This window comes from Penicillium hordei, assembly GCF_028827395.1.
Source record: "Penicillium hordei strain IBT 12815 chromosome Unknown utg000002l_segment0_segment0, whole genome shotgun sequence".
Lineage (NCBI taxonomy): Eukaryota > Fungi > Ascomycota > Eurotiomycetes > Eurotiales > Aspergillaceae > Penicillium > Penicillium hordei.
Window position 1 is genome coordinate 3,610,155 of NW_026623143.1, and position 15,079 is coordinate 3,625,233.

At 49.1% G+C, this 15,079-nt stretch overlaps 6 protein-coding genes across 6 annotated transcripts; 4 read left to right on the top strand and 2 right to left on the bottom strand.

The window, feature by feature from the left end:
• Positions 1 to 112: 112 nt before the first annotated feature.
• On the top strand, positions 113 to 2,627 carry N7537_004685 (uncharacterized protein; the record flags this gene model as incomplete). Its single annotated transcript, XM_056895742.1, has 6 exons — positions 113 to 131; positions 200 to 259; positions 318 to 910; positions 963 to 1,689; positions 1,761 to 2,470; positions 2,535 to 2,627. The coding sequence occupies 6 exons, from the start codon at positions 113 to 115 to the stop codon at positions 2,625 to 2,627; spliced, it is 2,202 nt and encodes a 733-aa protein (XP_056755490.1).
• Positions 2,628 to 3,243: 616 nt separating this feature from the next.
• Positions 3,244 to 4,794, top strand: N7537_004686 (L-fuconate dehydratase; the record flags this gene model as incomplete). The annotated part of the gene is made up of 4 exons (XM_056895743.1): positions 3,244 to 3,288; positions 3,358 to 3,462; positions 3,516 to 4,121; positions 4,192 to 4,794. The coding sequence occupies 4 exons, from the start codon at positions 3,244 to 3,246 to the stop codon at positions 4,792 to 4,794; spliced, it is 1,359 nt and encodes a 452-aa protein (XP_056755491.1).
• A 1,109-nt stretch (positions 4,795 to 5,903) lies between these two features.
• Positions 5,904 to 6,827, bottom strand: tim21. Its single transcript, XM_056895744.1, has 4 exons — positions 6,509 to 6,827; positions 6,262 to 6,446; positions 6,151 to 6,205; positions 5,904 to 6,096 (listed from the first exon to the last, which is right to left on the bottom strand). The coding sequence occupies exons 1-4, from the start codon at positions 6,785 to 6,787 to the stop codon at positions 5,911 to 5,913; spliced, it is 705 nt and encodes a 234-aa protein (XP_056755492.1). The 5' UTR covers positions 6,788 to 6,827; the 3' UTR covers positions 5,904 to 5,910.
• A 289-nt stretch (positions 6,828 to 7,116) lies between these two features.
• N7537_004688 (ADP-ribosylation factor GTPase-activating protein) lies at positions 7,117 to 8,865 on the top strand (the record flags this gene model as incomplete). Its single annotated transcript, XM_056895745.1, has 6 exons — positions 7,117 to 7,182; positions 7,249 to 7,384; positions 7,456 to 7,639; positions 7,707 to 8,413; positions 8,467 to 8,784; positions 8,837 to 8,865. 6 exons carry the CDS (start codon positions 7,117 to 7,119, stop codon positions 8,863 to 8,865), a joined length of 1,440 nt encoding a protein of 479 aa, XP_056755493.1.
• A 564-nt stretch (positions 8,866 to 9,429) lies between these two features.
• On the bottom strand, positions 9,430 to 11,088 carry N7537_004689 (folic acid synthesis protein; the record flags this gene model as incomplete). The annotated part of the gene is made up of 3 exons (XM_056895746.1): positions 9,430 to 10,414; positions 10,483 to 10,691; positions 10,741 to 11,088. The coding sequence occupies 3 exons, from the start codon at positions 11,086 to 11,088 to the stop codon at positions 9,430 to 9,432; spliced, it is 1,542 nt and encodes a 513-aa protein (XP_056755494.1).
• Positions 11,089 to 13,408: 2,320 nt separating this feature from the next.
• On the top strand, positions 13,409 to 14,188 carry N7537_004690 (uncharacterized protein; the record flags this gene model as incomplete). Its single annotated transcript, XM_056895747.1, has 1 exon — positions 13,409 to 14,188. The coding sequence occupies one exon, from the start codon at positions 13,409 to 13,411 to the stop codon at positions 14,186 to 14,188; it is 780 nt and encodes a 259-aa protein (XP_056755495.1).
• Between the last annotated feature and the right edge of the window lie 891 nt (positions 14,189 to 15,079).

Below are 15,079 nucleotides of genomic sequence, written 5' to 3' on the forward strand. Positions count from 1 at the left end.
AATTCACCGCATATCTCACCGCCCGTGCTTTTTTGTTGGCAACTGATATTGGGTCCAAAGGTTTGAATTGAGCCTTGATCAACCTCACTTTCTGAGTGGTACGACTTGCACCATGTACAATCCTTACCAAGGTGAGCAATGCCTTCTCTTTGACCTTTGAGAAAGCTTTGATTCTTCGAAGAAACTGACTATTACATAGCTCCGGGTCTTTATGGACAGACTCCTGACTATGGTGCCTATGGTGCACCTCCAGGCATGGGTGAGTTCGCTCCTTTCCCACGATAATCTCATTTTCAATTTAGGCTGACTAGCTCCAGCACCTCCTCCAGGGATGGCTGCTCCAGGCACTGCTGCTCCTCCCGGCATGCAACAAGCAAATACCCAGCCTGGTCGTCCAGGAAGCTTCCCACCCAACTTCCAGCCGCCTGCGAATATGCCAAACATCAATTTTTCTGCGCCAGTGATTCGCTTGGGTACCGCGGGTCCGACGAAGCCTGCAGCTCAAGAGACCGGTCGGGAACGAGGATCCGACGCTCCTGGGCGCCGCGGTGGTCTGGGGTCAATGGGAATGGATACCCAGCGCCATCATGGTCGCGATCCTATGATGCAGCTCCAGCCACCTACACGCGATGAGATTGTGCGCACGCTTTTTATCGGCGGAATTACAGAGGGCGCAGGTGGCGATGATGGCATTGAGCGTATTCTACGATCTACTGGTATCTTGCGTCGCTGGATTCGCGCGACAGATGCTGATGAGAAACCTTGCCGATTTGGCTTCGCCGAGTATGATGACCCTGAGAGTCTCGAGGTTGCGGTTGAAACCTTGAAGAACGTGGAAGTGCCAGTCAAGAGACAGACACCCCGCGCCGAAGGTGACGAGGAAAAAGAGGTTGAAAAGAGCATGCTTTTGGTGCGTATAAATTGTCTACCATTTCCTCAAATCATTCTAACTTGTCTGATAGGTCGTCGTCGATGAAGGCACCCTCACCTACCTCGAGCAATTCGAGTCTAGCCGAGCTGAACAAGATCCCGAGGAACGCCAGGCACGTTTCACCGCTGCTCGCAAAAATTTGGATAATGTCTTGTCAAGCCTCTTCCATCCCGCATCCCCCCTTCAAAAGGAGGAGGCATCTGCCCTTGATCGGGAAGGCGACAGTGAAATGAAGGATGCCGAGCTTGCGAAGGATGGCGAAGTAGTCACTATTCCCATCACAATTGAAGATGAGCTAGCGGATATTCCCCCAGAGATGCGCGCCAATGTGGCCAAGGAGATCTCGGCTTTCCGTGAACGAAGCACTCGCCGCGACATCGAGCGTATGAAACGCGAGGAAGAGATTGAGTCGATGGAACGTGCACGCAGTTCTGGCTCTCGAATTAATCGACTTGCTTCGCCCCCCTTATCTGCTCCCAGTGGCCCTGCTGCCGGTATCAACGGTATTCCGTTGGGCCCACGGGATCGCAATGTGTTGAACGCACCTTCTGGTCCGAAGGCGTTCGGTGTGCAGATTCCCAAGGATTATCAGAAGGGAGTTGCTTTTGTCAACGGTGGATCCCTCAACGGAGTCTCTATTGATCGCGAAGGCGAGGATTCCGATGCCAGCGACGACGAAATCGAACGCCGTCGACAGGATCGGGTTAAGGCTGAGCAAGAGAAGCAATTCTCAGACCAAGAGCGTCGCTGGCTTAGCCGTGAGCGCAGCCGAACTGCTGCCCTAAGAGAGAGAAGAAGCGCGAGGATGAGGAAGATGGAAAGTTGCAAGCTGCACACGACGAGATGGAAGCACGACTTGGCGCTTGGAACGATGATGTCGAGGACAGCCGAAAGGCGGTCGATTACTACGCAGACCGCGGTGTCTGGCTCCGCAACCGCGCCAGCTTCCGTTCTCGTGAAACCAACATTGACGATGCTGATCGCGCCGCTGAGGATCGCGAACTTGTGCAATCCACCAAGCAGCAAGAGCAAGCTCGCGGCATGGCCGACGACTTCCTCGCTCGCCAGGCAAAGGAGCTCGAAACCCGTCCCCAGGAGGCACCACGCGAACCCCAACGCTTCAAGCTCTCTCTTGGAGCCGCCGCGCAGAAGGCCCAGGCCGCGACCAGCCGTCGCGCAATGGCCGATGTGGAAGGTCTGCTAGAGGACGAGGAAGAGCCCGTTACTACAACCCGTCGGCAACTTATTCCGATCAAATTCGACTCCGCTGCCGAAGCTGCAGGTCTCACCGACGAGGAACGTGCTCAAGCGGCCCGTCAACTCGCCGCAGAGATTCCGGCCGAGAAGGAAGGATTGTGGAACTGGGCGGTCAAGTGGGAATTTGTGGATGATGCCGTCATCAGCGACCAGCTCAAGCCTTTCGTCGAGAAGAAGATCGTCGAATATCTTGGTGTACAGGAACAAATGCTGGTGGATGTGGTGGAGGAACATGTGCGGAAGCATGGATCGCCTCAAGAGTTGGTGGAGCAGCTGGCCGAAGTGAGTATTCATTCATTCCTCTTCTTTGTAAAACAAGTTACTAACCGCACTCACCTATCTATAGGCATTGGATGAAGAGGCCGAAGTCCTTGTTCGCAAGCTTTGGCGGATGATCATTTTCTGTTCCGAGAGCGAGAAACGAGGTCTGTCCTCGTAATAGGGCTGCATATCAAAGACAGGACCCTGTACCTAATGTCTCTAAGCTTCACTGAAATACAACGTGTACACAAGGAATAGCTGCAATTCGTATGATTTCAATCTTTCTAAAATCGCATACACTCGGAGAGCTTTCCAACAGGATCCGGTCTAGCCTACATGTAGTGCAACCTCCCCACGTAGCTTAGGGTAAATCACGGAGCAGCTCCGAGTATAGTACCTGTTCTGTGATTGGTGGAATGACATATTTTCCCGGCATTTGTAATTCTCCGCCAATGAGGACGCGTCTAGCAGCAAATGACAGAGGAAGAGGGAGGGGCGCGGGATAAACTGGAGATGGCGCGGGGGGATATATTTGCTGTATATACAGAGTGGAATCTCTTTCGGTTTTTGAAATCTTTTCTCACTGATATCCCTCATCTCCTACTGTTCCTTGCATCTTTGAACTGCCAAAGAAGGGTGAAATCGCTTTTCGACTCTATACCCCGGATATATATACTCCCCGCATTTCTAGATTGACCACTGTGTTTCTCTAGACCTGACTTGCGCCAGCAATATTGCTATCCATTGACAGAACCAAAACTCATCTCTCCCACCACAAGTAACAACTATTCACAATGGTCAAAATCACTGGCTTCACCACGCGCGACGTGAGGTTCCCGGTACGTCAATCTTGCCCCCGGAGCATTTCCGCACACCTAATGCACCCAATACTAACAAGCTACGTATAGACGTCGCTTGACAAAACCGGTTCAGATGCTATGAACGCAGCAGGTGATTACTCCTCTGCCTACTGCATCATCACAACCGACTCAGAACACTCCGGACATGGCATGGTACGTCACACATCACCTACCCGCAACACTCCAATTAACCCAAGCTCCTACAGACCTTCACAATCGGCCGCGGCAATGAAATTGTCTGCGCAGCGATCTCCCTGCTCGCCCCAATGGTAGTTGGCAAAGATCTGGACGAGATGACTGCAGACTGGGGCAAGACCTGGCGGTATCTCGTCTCTGACAGCCAGCTGCGCTGGATCGGCCCCGAGAAAGGTGTGATTCACCTCGCTCTCGGCGCCGTCGTCAATGCCCTTTGGGATCTGTGGGCCAAGACCCTTGGCAAGCCCGTCTGGCGCATCGTTGCGGACATGACCCCCGAGGAGTTCGTGCGTTGCATTGATTTCCGCTACATCACTGATGCCATCACGCCCGAGGAGGCTATTAGTCTGCTGAAGGAAGTTGAGTCTGGTAAGCAGGAACGTATTAAGGAGGCTGAGGCTAGCAAGGCTGTCCCTGCTTATACCACCAGTGCCGGATGGTTGGGGTACAGCAAGGACAAGCTCAAGTCGTTGTTGGATCAGAGTGTAGAGCAGGGATATAGGCATTTCAAGCTTAAGGTTGGAGGAGATTTGGAAGATGACAAGACTCGCTTGCGTATTGCACGTGAGGCTATTGGGTATGACAAGGGTAATATTTTGATGGTTGATGCCAACCAGGTACGTTATCCCTCCCTGGAATTGATTTTGTTACAGTTTAGGTTTAGACTGACACTGGGCAAATGAATAGGTCTGGTCCGTCCCCGAGGCTATTACCTGGATGCAAGAGCTCGCAGAGTTCAAGCCCTGGTTCATCGAAGAGCCTACCTCCCCCGATGACATCCTTGGCCACGCCGCCATCCGCAAAGCCCTGGCCAACACCCCCCACGGCCCCGTGGGAGTCGCCACTGGCGAGATGTGCCAGAACCGCGTTATCTTCAAGCAGCTGCTGCAAGCTGGTGCCTTGACTGTACTACAGCCCGACGCCTGCCGTGTCGGTGGTGTGAACGAGGTTTTGGCTATTCTTTTGCTGGCACGGAAGTTCGGCGTGCCTATCGTGCCGCACTCAGGCGGTGTTGGTCTACCAGAGTACACTCAGCACCTGAGCACGATTGATTATGTTGTTGTTACTGGCAAGAAGAGTGTCCTCGAGTATGTGGATCACCTCCACGAGCACTTCGTTCACCCATCCAGCGTCAAGGATGGTTACTATGCTACCCCCTTGGAGCCTGGGTACAGTGTTGAGATGAAGGCTGAGAGTATGGATGCTTTCGAGTACCCCGGTCAGGAGGGAAAGAGTTGGTGGAGATCCGAGGAGGCTAAGAGCATTATTGATGGGCCCAGAGTTGTATAGTTTTGGTGATAGACTTGACTACACGATCATGTGTTTATGTATAGAGAACGACTACTACGGGAACACGGTTTTACTTGCGACACAATAACCTCCTCAGGCAGAACCGAATCAAAGCACAATAAAAAGATGAAATATATGGGAACAAATCTGAACTAAAGGATTACGCACACTAGTCACTCTACTAGTAGGATAGTGGGAAACGTATTCGAATGCCCCCCGCCCCCCTTTGGATTTCTTAGAATTAGATTATCCGTGAAGTAACTATTTATTCCGTTAGTCAAAGTAGCGCTACCTGTGTAGCTAGGTAGTTAGGTAGTGTTTGCTAGACCTAAAATAGCTTTATAACAGCCCTAACCAGCCCTTGCTTTTTTTTCACAATTATGTACGGACAGACCCTCGCAAGCGAGAGGGGATCGATCACCTAACCAACTCAGTGGACCTTTTGCTAGAGACACCACACAAAAGAAAAGGTACGTACTTATGGAAATGTTAGTTCTGAATATAAATACAAACTTTACCAAAAGATTACTATGTATTACTACCCATCCACGGGTGGATATATTGAGCTTTGTCAGATATATATATGCACAGCTGTCTTGCGCTGGGCCGCAAATTCTCAATGAAATCTGGCCATGTTCCAAAGCGAGACTGCGTTTAGAGTATGAGGCTAATTCAAATATGATAAAATATATGGCTTGGTGTCTCTATATTATACAATCAAGTATACATCCCGAGGTCATAGACTAGCACAGTAGGGCTACTCCTTGAATATAAAAATTGGGAAAATTCGTCAATAGACATGGATCTCAGGATCAATTTGATTTGTCAAGTAGTAAATATAGAATGATCGGCACATTGAAGTTAGAATCGCATGAAATTATTATACATTTTACAGGTCATCATCAGAGCCTGGGTGGACAGCCAGTGGCCAAGTCCTAGAGAATACAAGGGGGGTGCCTTGCCAAACTGGCGTAGACCAGCCTGGAGCAAGCGCCAGGAACAAAAAGTTCAGCGGTTGTGAGTGTTCAAATGCTCATCGCAGATGAAGGAACCCATGTAGTGTGGTTGGAGTTGGAGTTGGAGGGGTATATATAATAAGATGGCGTCACTACCAGATCAGCGCCACTGAATACCAAAAAGCTTTAAGGCGCTAGTCACATTAGCCTTCTCTGAGGCTTTCTCGAGGACGATGCGAGGGTGCCCTTTCACATCCAACGCGAGAAGCTGGTACTCGAAATTGCTCTTATCCAAAGGCTTCATCATATGCACAATGACCACGCCGGAGTTGAGAGGACCCTCGACCTAAAATTCACGGTTAGTACACGTATGTAATATTGATCGGAAAGGGTATCATACATGGAAATGCATGCGAAGGTGCTCACGACCCAATCGATCCTTTTCAGCTGATGATCTAGTTACTGTCAGTATTACGGCCCCGTAGTATTATGCGGAAACCATAGAACCTACGCGATAGGCTTGTTCCGTGCCCACCGGCTCGAGGTCTGCTCGCCATAGGCCTTGATCTCTCTTCGATCACCGAGCAATTTTATACACTCAGGGTCATCTTTAATGCGCCCTACCGCTGTTTCAAATTGCCATGTCTTGCTGTTTGGTGACAAAACCTCGAGATAGAAAAGTGTAAAGACTCCACCCTAATCAGATCATATAGTCAGCGACTGTTCGCTATATCCTCGTGAACGAATGAACTTCATACCGTCAGTACTGCTCCAGCTAAGACGATAACGAAGTTGAAGGATTGTTGTGTTGCCCGCGCAACCTTCTCTCCTCGACTCAAATCGCCCCACTGAACTCTCCCATCGTCGGACAAGACTGTAATGCTTTTCTTCCTTGACGGAATAGATTGAGGCCCGCTGCCTAAGTTGCTTTGCGTGGCGTAGAGCCGAGTGATCTGTGTCTGAATGCGGGGAGAGGGGCGGAGGACAAGAGATGTCGGCGATAGTCGGGGAAGCGCGCGTAGTTGTATATACCTCATTGTGAATGATCAAAAACGAGCGTCTTGAAAGGAGTTGGAGTATCTGAGTCGCATACCGAACTCAGATCATCTTCGACTTGGGCAAGGTTGCTACCGATCTTGATAACCGGCACGTGATTACAATACGGTATTACAGTACAGCCAGTGGCAGAGGGGGCCCCGGCCAAATGGGAGGCGTTGTATGACGATTACACCAGGCACCGGGTCGAGAAGTCCACGTTCGCCGTTCCCGACTCGGGATGCTTGCTCTTTGCCTTACCTGCTCACATTCTCGCCCAAACCCCCCCTTTTCTTTTCCTCTTCCCCATTGATCTATCCTCGGTACCATCATGAGTGCCACAAAGGCGCAGTCTCAAAAGATCTTTGAGAAGGCCAAGCTGAAGCCCGCGAACAAGGTGCGCACACCCCCACCCCGTACGCTGCATAATTGTGGCACTCGGTTCTGATGTTTTTGCTTCCAGGTGTGCTTCGACTGCGGCTCTAAGAACCCAACATGGTCTTCAGTTCCATTCGGTATTTACCTATGTCTTGATTGTTCGGCTCACCACCGTAATCTCGGTGTCCACATCTCCTTTGTCCGATCAACAAACCTCGACCGTACGTACCCTACCACACAATCTCTTTACACGCCAAATGTACCGGTAGACTGGCGCTGACGTTCCATGCAGAGTGGCAATGGGAGCAACTGCGGGTTATGAAGGTTGGCGGAAATGAGTCTGCGACCAAGTATTTCCAATCGCACGGAGGTTCCGCTGCGCTGGCGAGCAAGGACACCAAGGTCAAATACACGTGCAATGCGGCTGTCAAGTATAAGGAGGAACTCAAGAGGCGCGCTGCGCTGGATGCGCAACAGTCAGTGGATCCAATCTCGGTGGAACTGGCGCGACTATGTGCTAACTAGTGTTCTTGCTTCATTTAGGTACCCCGGGGAAGTCATCATCACAGATATCCCCGCTGGCACTCCCTCGGATGGCTCGAACACCCCTACTGGCGACGGCGACGACGATTTCTTTTCCTCCTGGGACAAGCCCTCGATCAAGCGCCCGAGCAATCCCCCATCGCGCACCAGTACTCCCCCCGTTGTCAGCCGGACCAGCTCTCCTTTCCTGAACGCTGGCGCCAATTCAAACGGATCCCGCTCGAAATCTCCCTTGTCTGCTTCGGAAGAAAAGAGCGCCTCTCCCGCGCCAACTGCTATCCGGCCCACCAGTGCTACTCGGAAGACCCCTACTACAGCTACCTCTGCAAAGAAGGGCAGTGTCCTCGGTGCCAAGAAGGCACCCAAGCTCGGGGCTAAGAAGGTTGCCGCTGCGGATATTATTGATTTCGATGAGGCCGAGCGCAAGGCCAAGGAAGAGGCCGAGCGCATTGAAAAGCTTGGCTACGACCCTGAGGCTGAGCAAGCAGAAGCTGAGGCCAAGAAGGCCACAGCTGCCGCCGCTGTCCCGATCGCTTCCCCTATCCCAATCAGCCCTGCTGGCAAGTCCAATGACCGGAACTCGGGTGATGTGGAGCGACTAGGCATGGGTGTGAGCAGACTGGGCTTTGGCCAGGTGTCGAAGCCTGCTGCCCCCAAGAAGCCAACCTTTGGCTCTGTTGGCCCTGCTAAGCCTAACCCTGCTGATGGTATACTACCTTGATCGTACAACATAAGAAAAATAAGCTGACACTCGACACAGAAGCGGAACTGGCCCAGACCAGAACCCGATTTGGCGCTCAGAAGGGTATTTCGTCCGATGAATTCTTCGGACGGGAGCGGTTTGATCCCGCCGCCCAGTCAGAGGCCAAGGAACGTCTCCGCCAATTTGATAGCGCTACATCCATTTCCAGCAACACCTACTTCGGCCGGCCCGAGGATGAAGTCAGTTCACTTGACGATGGTTATGGTGATATGGAGGTTGCTGCTAAAGATTTCATCCGCCGCTTTGGTATCACCGCTGGAGATGATCTTGAGAACCTGTCGCATCTTGTTGGTGAAGGTGCAACTAAGCTACAAGGTGAGAATTTCTTTAGGCATGTAGCCACTTCTTGCTGACTGTATATCGCCAGGTGCTATCCGCAACTATCTGAACAACTAGGCTAGTCGTCCATGTTCATCAGATATTACGCCTTCTATCACTTTTTAGCACAACATTGTTCCCTGACTACCCCCAGTCCCGTCTTCTTTCGCGCGCAACGTATATTGTGTCTCCCCCTGCCCCTCTCGCCCCTTGACAATATTTCTTTATCTGGAAAACCATTGCGATCAGCAGTCGGCCAAAAACTTGGGTTTCATATCATTCTGGTTTGCAATCTGGCGTGTGATTGACGATTTTTGTCTTTTTCCCTTGCTTCTCCCCATTCCTACACCGCAACACAGGATGGTAGAAGGGGTCTTTTTTTTATTTTGTTCATTTCGTTGATATGGTTTAGGATAATTGAGAAATTCATGATTTGATATTATTGATAGACGAGAATGTTTGACAAAAGCACAACTCCAATCTCTCAAGTCCCGCACCGCTCAGCCCAAACTCCATGATGAATGAAGAGAACAGTAGTACATCATAGTACGAGTCACACCCAAGTGTTGAATACAAAAATAGGCCCCCGTATATAAAGCAGCCAGGCAAGGCTATATAACAAGAAACGTAGCAAGTACGATCTCATTCAACGCGATAAATCGCATCTGCAACCTTGGTCACCTGCCACATTTCATGCACATCATGAACACGAACAATATCAGCCCCACCAGCAACACTAGCAGAGACAGTAGCAGCCGTACCCCAAACGCGCTCCCGCGGCGTCTTTACCCCAGTAATATGACCAATGAACCTCTTCCGACTGGGGCCCATTAACCAGGGGAAGCATTCAAGCCCCGGCATCGCACGCAGCCTCGGCAAATCCCTCAAGATCTCCAGATCATGGGGCTGGATCTTCGCAAAGCCAAGACCCGGATCGAGGATGATGCGCCAGCGCCGGATTCCGGCATCTTCAGCAGCTGCAATGCGCGCGCTCAGCTCAGCAGCCACTTCCGGGATAACGCCGGACGGGTAGTCGTGCAGGGTTGTCATTGTCTGCGGCGTGCCGCGCATGTGCATCAGGATCACGGACTTGCCGATCCGCGCTACTGTTGGCAGCATTTCTGGATCGAGAAGACCGGCTGAGATGTCGTTGACGATGTCTGCGCCGGCGGCGCAGGCGGCTTCTGCTACGCTGGCGCGGTAGGTGTCGATGCTGATGGCGATGTTGGCGGCTTCGGGGACGGAGGTGCGGATGTGTCGGATTGCTGGCACTACGCGGGCGATCTCTTCGGCGGCGCCAACTGGCGTTGAGCCAGGGCGGGTACTCTCGCCCCCGATGTCGATGATTGTTGCGCCGGAGGCGATGAGGCTGCGTACTGTTTTTGTTATGTAGTTTAGGTCTGTTGGGGCGTGCTTGCCGCCATCAGAGAAGGAGTCTGGCGTTAGGTTGAGGATTGCCATGACGTGGGTGCTGCGCTTGGGGTCTGTTGCGTGCAGGGATGGGAATAGTGGTGATATTGGGGTTGTTGACATTGGGGTCGGTTCTGGTGGTGGTAGAGCTTTTAGATGTGTGCTATATGTTTGCGTGTCCTTTCCTGGTAGTGGAGGGTATTCATTTGGGATTAGTCTAGATTCAGGTGATTAGTTTTGCGTTTTTGTATATCGGCATGGCATATAAAGCCATTGGGGGCGTACTGGCTGAGAGGTCGCAATACAAAGTCTCGCTCGAGCATCAGATTGTGTGGGATGTTGAGACGCTCGTGAGAGAAGATCTCCTGATCATATAGTAGAATATCCAAGTCAATAGAGCGTGGGCCTTTATCAATGAGCTTCTTTCTTCCCAGCTCAATTTCAATGGATTGCAGAGCGTCCAAAAGATCCAGAGGCTCAAGGGTTGTTTCCACCTGAAGGAAATTAACAACTGGTTACCAAATTTGGAATTCCCTAACATACCTCGCATACACCATTGATGAATGGATCTTGATCCAGCACATACATCGGCGCGGTTTCGAACAATGAACTTGTTCTTTTCACTTTGATACCAACTCGGTCCATTTCAAGACAAGCTTGCTCAATCATTTCTACTCGGTCTCCAACATTGCTTCCCAGGGCAATGAAAGCCCGGTGAATGTCTGGACTTGGGAACTTCAAGTTCATCTTGGAGTCAACTGCTTGCGCAGTGGAGAAATTCCTCACAGGCGGGGTCAAATGCAACGTTATTGAACGTCGTGATAGACCATTTCTGGCGAGAATTCCCGATTCCAATTGGGCTGTATATTCTAATTGGGATTGATAAGGCAACCCTATTGAATATTAGCGTTGGACTAAAGTGCAGACATGCAAATCAAAAAAAAAAAAAAAAAAAAAAAAAAGGCAAAATGCGGGACAGGGATATTTCCCCATTGGGATGATACGCCGATAAGCATGGGAGAGCCCCGGGGGGCTTCTAAGAAGTAGCTGGGCACATACCTAGCTGTAGTGAGGCTATTTTATAACTAGGAGATGTCGTCAGATACGCCACAGCTAATTGATTATTTGGAGGCTTTACCTTGTATGCAACAGTCGATGATCAGCTCTTCTTGTCTGAGCTGCAGCCGATGGCGAAAGTCTTAACGACCTCCTGATTTGCCGTGGATGAGTGGTGAAAGATGCCGATAAAGGGACTCTTTGTATTGCCTTGGCACTCATGCTGATTTGAGAAGAAATGTAAGAATATAAGGTAAGAGCTTCGAGTCAGTTCTGGTACTCCGTAAGCTTCACGTGGTTTGCCTTCTTCTTGGCGTGGCGTTGACGCTTTGACATTTTTGTGCCTCGACACTTGAGTGCCTTGATGCCTTATTATTTACATCCCTACTTGGGGTCAAAGTGGGGAGAAGTACGGAGTATATAGTAATATGAATGGGACTAGAGGTACGGCAAATTATCTAGAACCCGCGTATGTATGCCGCCCACCTTTTAGTTCACCACCTTGGTGTCATTACTCTATGTCAGATTTCTTAGTTCTGTAACTTAACTTCAACAATCAATCAATCCCACATTGTACCATGCACTTCGATGTAGTCCCTGCTGATAGGTTATAAGCCCCTAAAAGCTTTATCAACCTTCCTCGTCATCGTCAGCTTCATTCTCCATCGAAGATCCGGCGAGAGATATAATCTTAGTGGGAACCTAGGAGATTTGACTACAGAGCATCCGATTTATGTTGAGATCGCCCTCAGACTGTTGTACAACAAGCTGCGGGATTCCAAAGGCCTGCATATGGGAACATCTATTCATATGCACTACTCCACCATCTCCCAGCGGCGTCAATATCGACTCGAGAATATCGTCAAGGATTTGGAAGACAATGAAACATCCGCACAAAAGGTCGAGCCTCGCCAGGAAGACTTTGATCACCTTGAAGAAGATTCCGATGGAGATTGTTGAAGGAGATGGACAAACTGGCACCGGACAGCTGTTGAGTGGGGGAAACACCTGGCCAGGGAGCTGATGAGAAAAGATTACAAACCATTATCAGTATTAGGGACTTTGAAAGCTACGAAATGGTGTTAGTGTTATTTTCTATCTTTGTATATTTTCTCTTTTTTAAGTAATTAACAAGGTATCCAATCAAGGTTTAAGCATGAATGTTCCATTTATTTTGTAACAAGTATAGTCGACCGCTTATGCCTTGTCATATCTTTTTGGTGGTCTTTTTAAATGTCCATTTTTCTTTTTAGAAATGTTATCCCCCTTCTCAAGGCTTGTCGGTAGAAGAATGGAAAAAAATGCTCAAATTACCTTTCTATGTATAACCCTTGATAAGGGTTGCAAAGTGGTTGGTTGAAATATATGAATAGAAATACAGAGTGTGAACAACCGTCCCTATGTATTTACCCTACGGCCCTAAAAAAAAAAAAAAAAAAAAACCCTCCAGGGCTGTGAATAGTGAGTGTCGAGTAAGCATGCATGCGCCTTGACTCAGGTAGCGTCACCCTAGCACAATTAGGGCTGACGTGTACTCTGTACCCATGTCAATTCAAATTTCCGTGGGCTCAATGTAGTATTATCTTACTGCGTGTTGAACTTGCAATTATTACCTAGTACAGTGTGTTTCAAGTCTCTGACATATCTTGATCGGCAAACAGTATACACCGTCAGGCTTGCCTATCTGCTGTATACTCTTTAGGAATTTCGTTTGACCTTCTGTAGTTGTATCATAATAACATGGGGTATGTGCCAATAATTCTATCAATATATTCTGTTTATCTATGATACCTCACTGTAACGTACTTATGTTTCAAGGAAAACGGCTACCATAGCATGGCTTGATTGGTGACAATCAGTTTGATAAACCTGGCTCTCAATAAGCCCATTGAGGCACCAAAGTATCTTTAAATATTGATTCAACCAATGGCCCAAGAAATCAATGGCATTTCAGTCCTGCTGCGGGGGAAATAAGTGTGTAGGGTAGTAGTGCATACCAGTGCCACCTAGCGTACCTTGCAGCCCGAGAGGTCATTATAGCCGATTTTCCCGAGCAAAGTAATATAAAGGCAGAGAGTCCTTGGCAGTTATTCCTTTTAGATAAATGAACCACAACGCTTTTGTACTGAACATAGCCAATCTAAAGTTCCTCAGTATGCGTGCATTCTCAATCTTCTCCACATTTGCTTTAGCGCAGCAGCTCGTTGTAGCTACCAGTGAAAATGATCTGGAACCAAGCCTTCCCGAACAACTATTCTTGGACCTTCATGTTCAGGAAGTCATCACCAACACCTCCGGGATGGAGGTTGTCGAGCCTTGGGCTAGCATGTACGTCCAGGCCATCAATGAAAGACGATTTGGTGACGCTGTTTGGGCACGTTACCACATCAGCGGAGATGTGGAAGATGGTATTATTGACGGCACAAATCAAACTGTGCTTGAGACTATTGAGGAGGATGCACGCGAGTACAGGGTGAACGAGCCAGATTATTACGCCACGGCTCTAGCGTTCTACAATCAAACTAGCACCACGGACAAACACGCCGAAGTGTTGAACTTGATCAAGCGTATTGGTGACGAAGATATCTCCAAAATCGAAAAACGCAAGACATACGGTATCAGCTGCAGCAGAAACTACCTCGCCAACTCGAACGGCTGTCTTCAGCTGATTGAGCATATGTCTCAAAGTAAAGCCTACATTGGTAATCGACGAGCTATTTATAGCTGGGGAAGCTGCTACCTCCGGGTCGGACCCTATCATGGATCCGGAACTGATTTCAATTATTGGACCGCCCATGCGGTGGCTAAGCTGATCGAGGACGAGTGTGCGTATGTACCGCCGTGCTGTAACTATAAGAAGACTTCTGGGTACTCGCCGAAGAATGGCGGTCACCGCAAAATTTGTCTGAGCAGCAAGCGATCTGGTTGTTCCTAGATCGAATATATCTGCAGCTTCGGCTAGTGCTTGTGTCGGAGCGGAGGTACATGGGGGTGTAACTTGTAGAATAAAGCTTTCATGTGTGTGATATTTCAAGGACATTACACTACTCTTGACTTTTCTCTTCTTCCCTTATGTATATCATGAAGTATGAAGTTGAATTGAAATATGAGGGTAAAAAAATGCAATACCTAAAATTGGCCGTGGCACAGGGACAGTCTCACTGGGTATTTAATATTACATACACTAAGCTGAGGTATGCAGAATGAAATTCGCTCAATTTCTGAATCGCCCTGTGGGAAACCATCCTGAACGATCTCCTATCTTCCGTGGTGGGGTGGACACGGAGTGTACCGGGATTTGCCCAGGTGAAGATATGCAATGCTTACATCTGCCTAGCAAGTTGCAAAGTTAGCCCTTCGAAGATAATATCTTCTATTAGAAGCTGCAACTGAAAATAAGTTAAAAAAAAAAAATTCAGTGTTTCAGGGGGCAAAAACAAGTCTCAGCCAAAGTTCCTGACCAACTAAGTTGTAGTCTGCTTATGTCCAGACTTTGCGCGGCTGAGACAACTCCAGGCAGCTGACTATATAGGGAAATCCCACCGAATGTGTAGCGCAGAATCCCACCGGTCGTTGGAGTGGATTACGGCCATTTGATTCCTGCTTAAAATCGTGCAATGTTGAGAAAACCTCGGGAGGACTCTATGTTCTTATATACTGCACAATACTCAAGCCTATGAAGTTGAGCTGTAGAGAAAAGAGATCACAAACTACATTGCCATATTATTAGATTCTACAAATCCAACATGCAAAGCGCCACTGAGAACAAACCCGAATGGACTTATTCGGGACACAGCACTAACTAGAAGTTATTGATAGAAGTAAC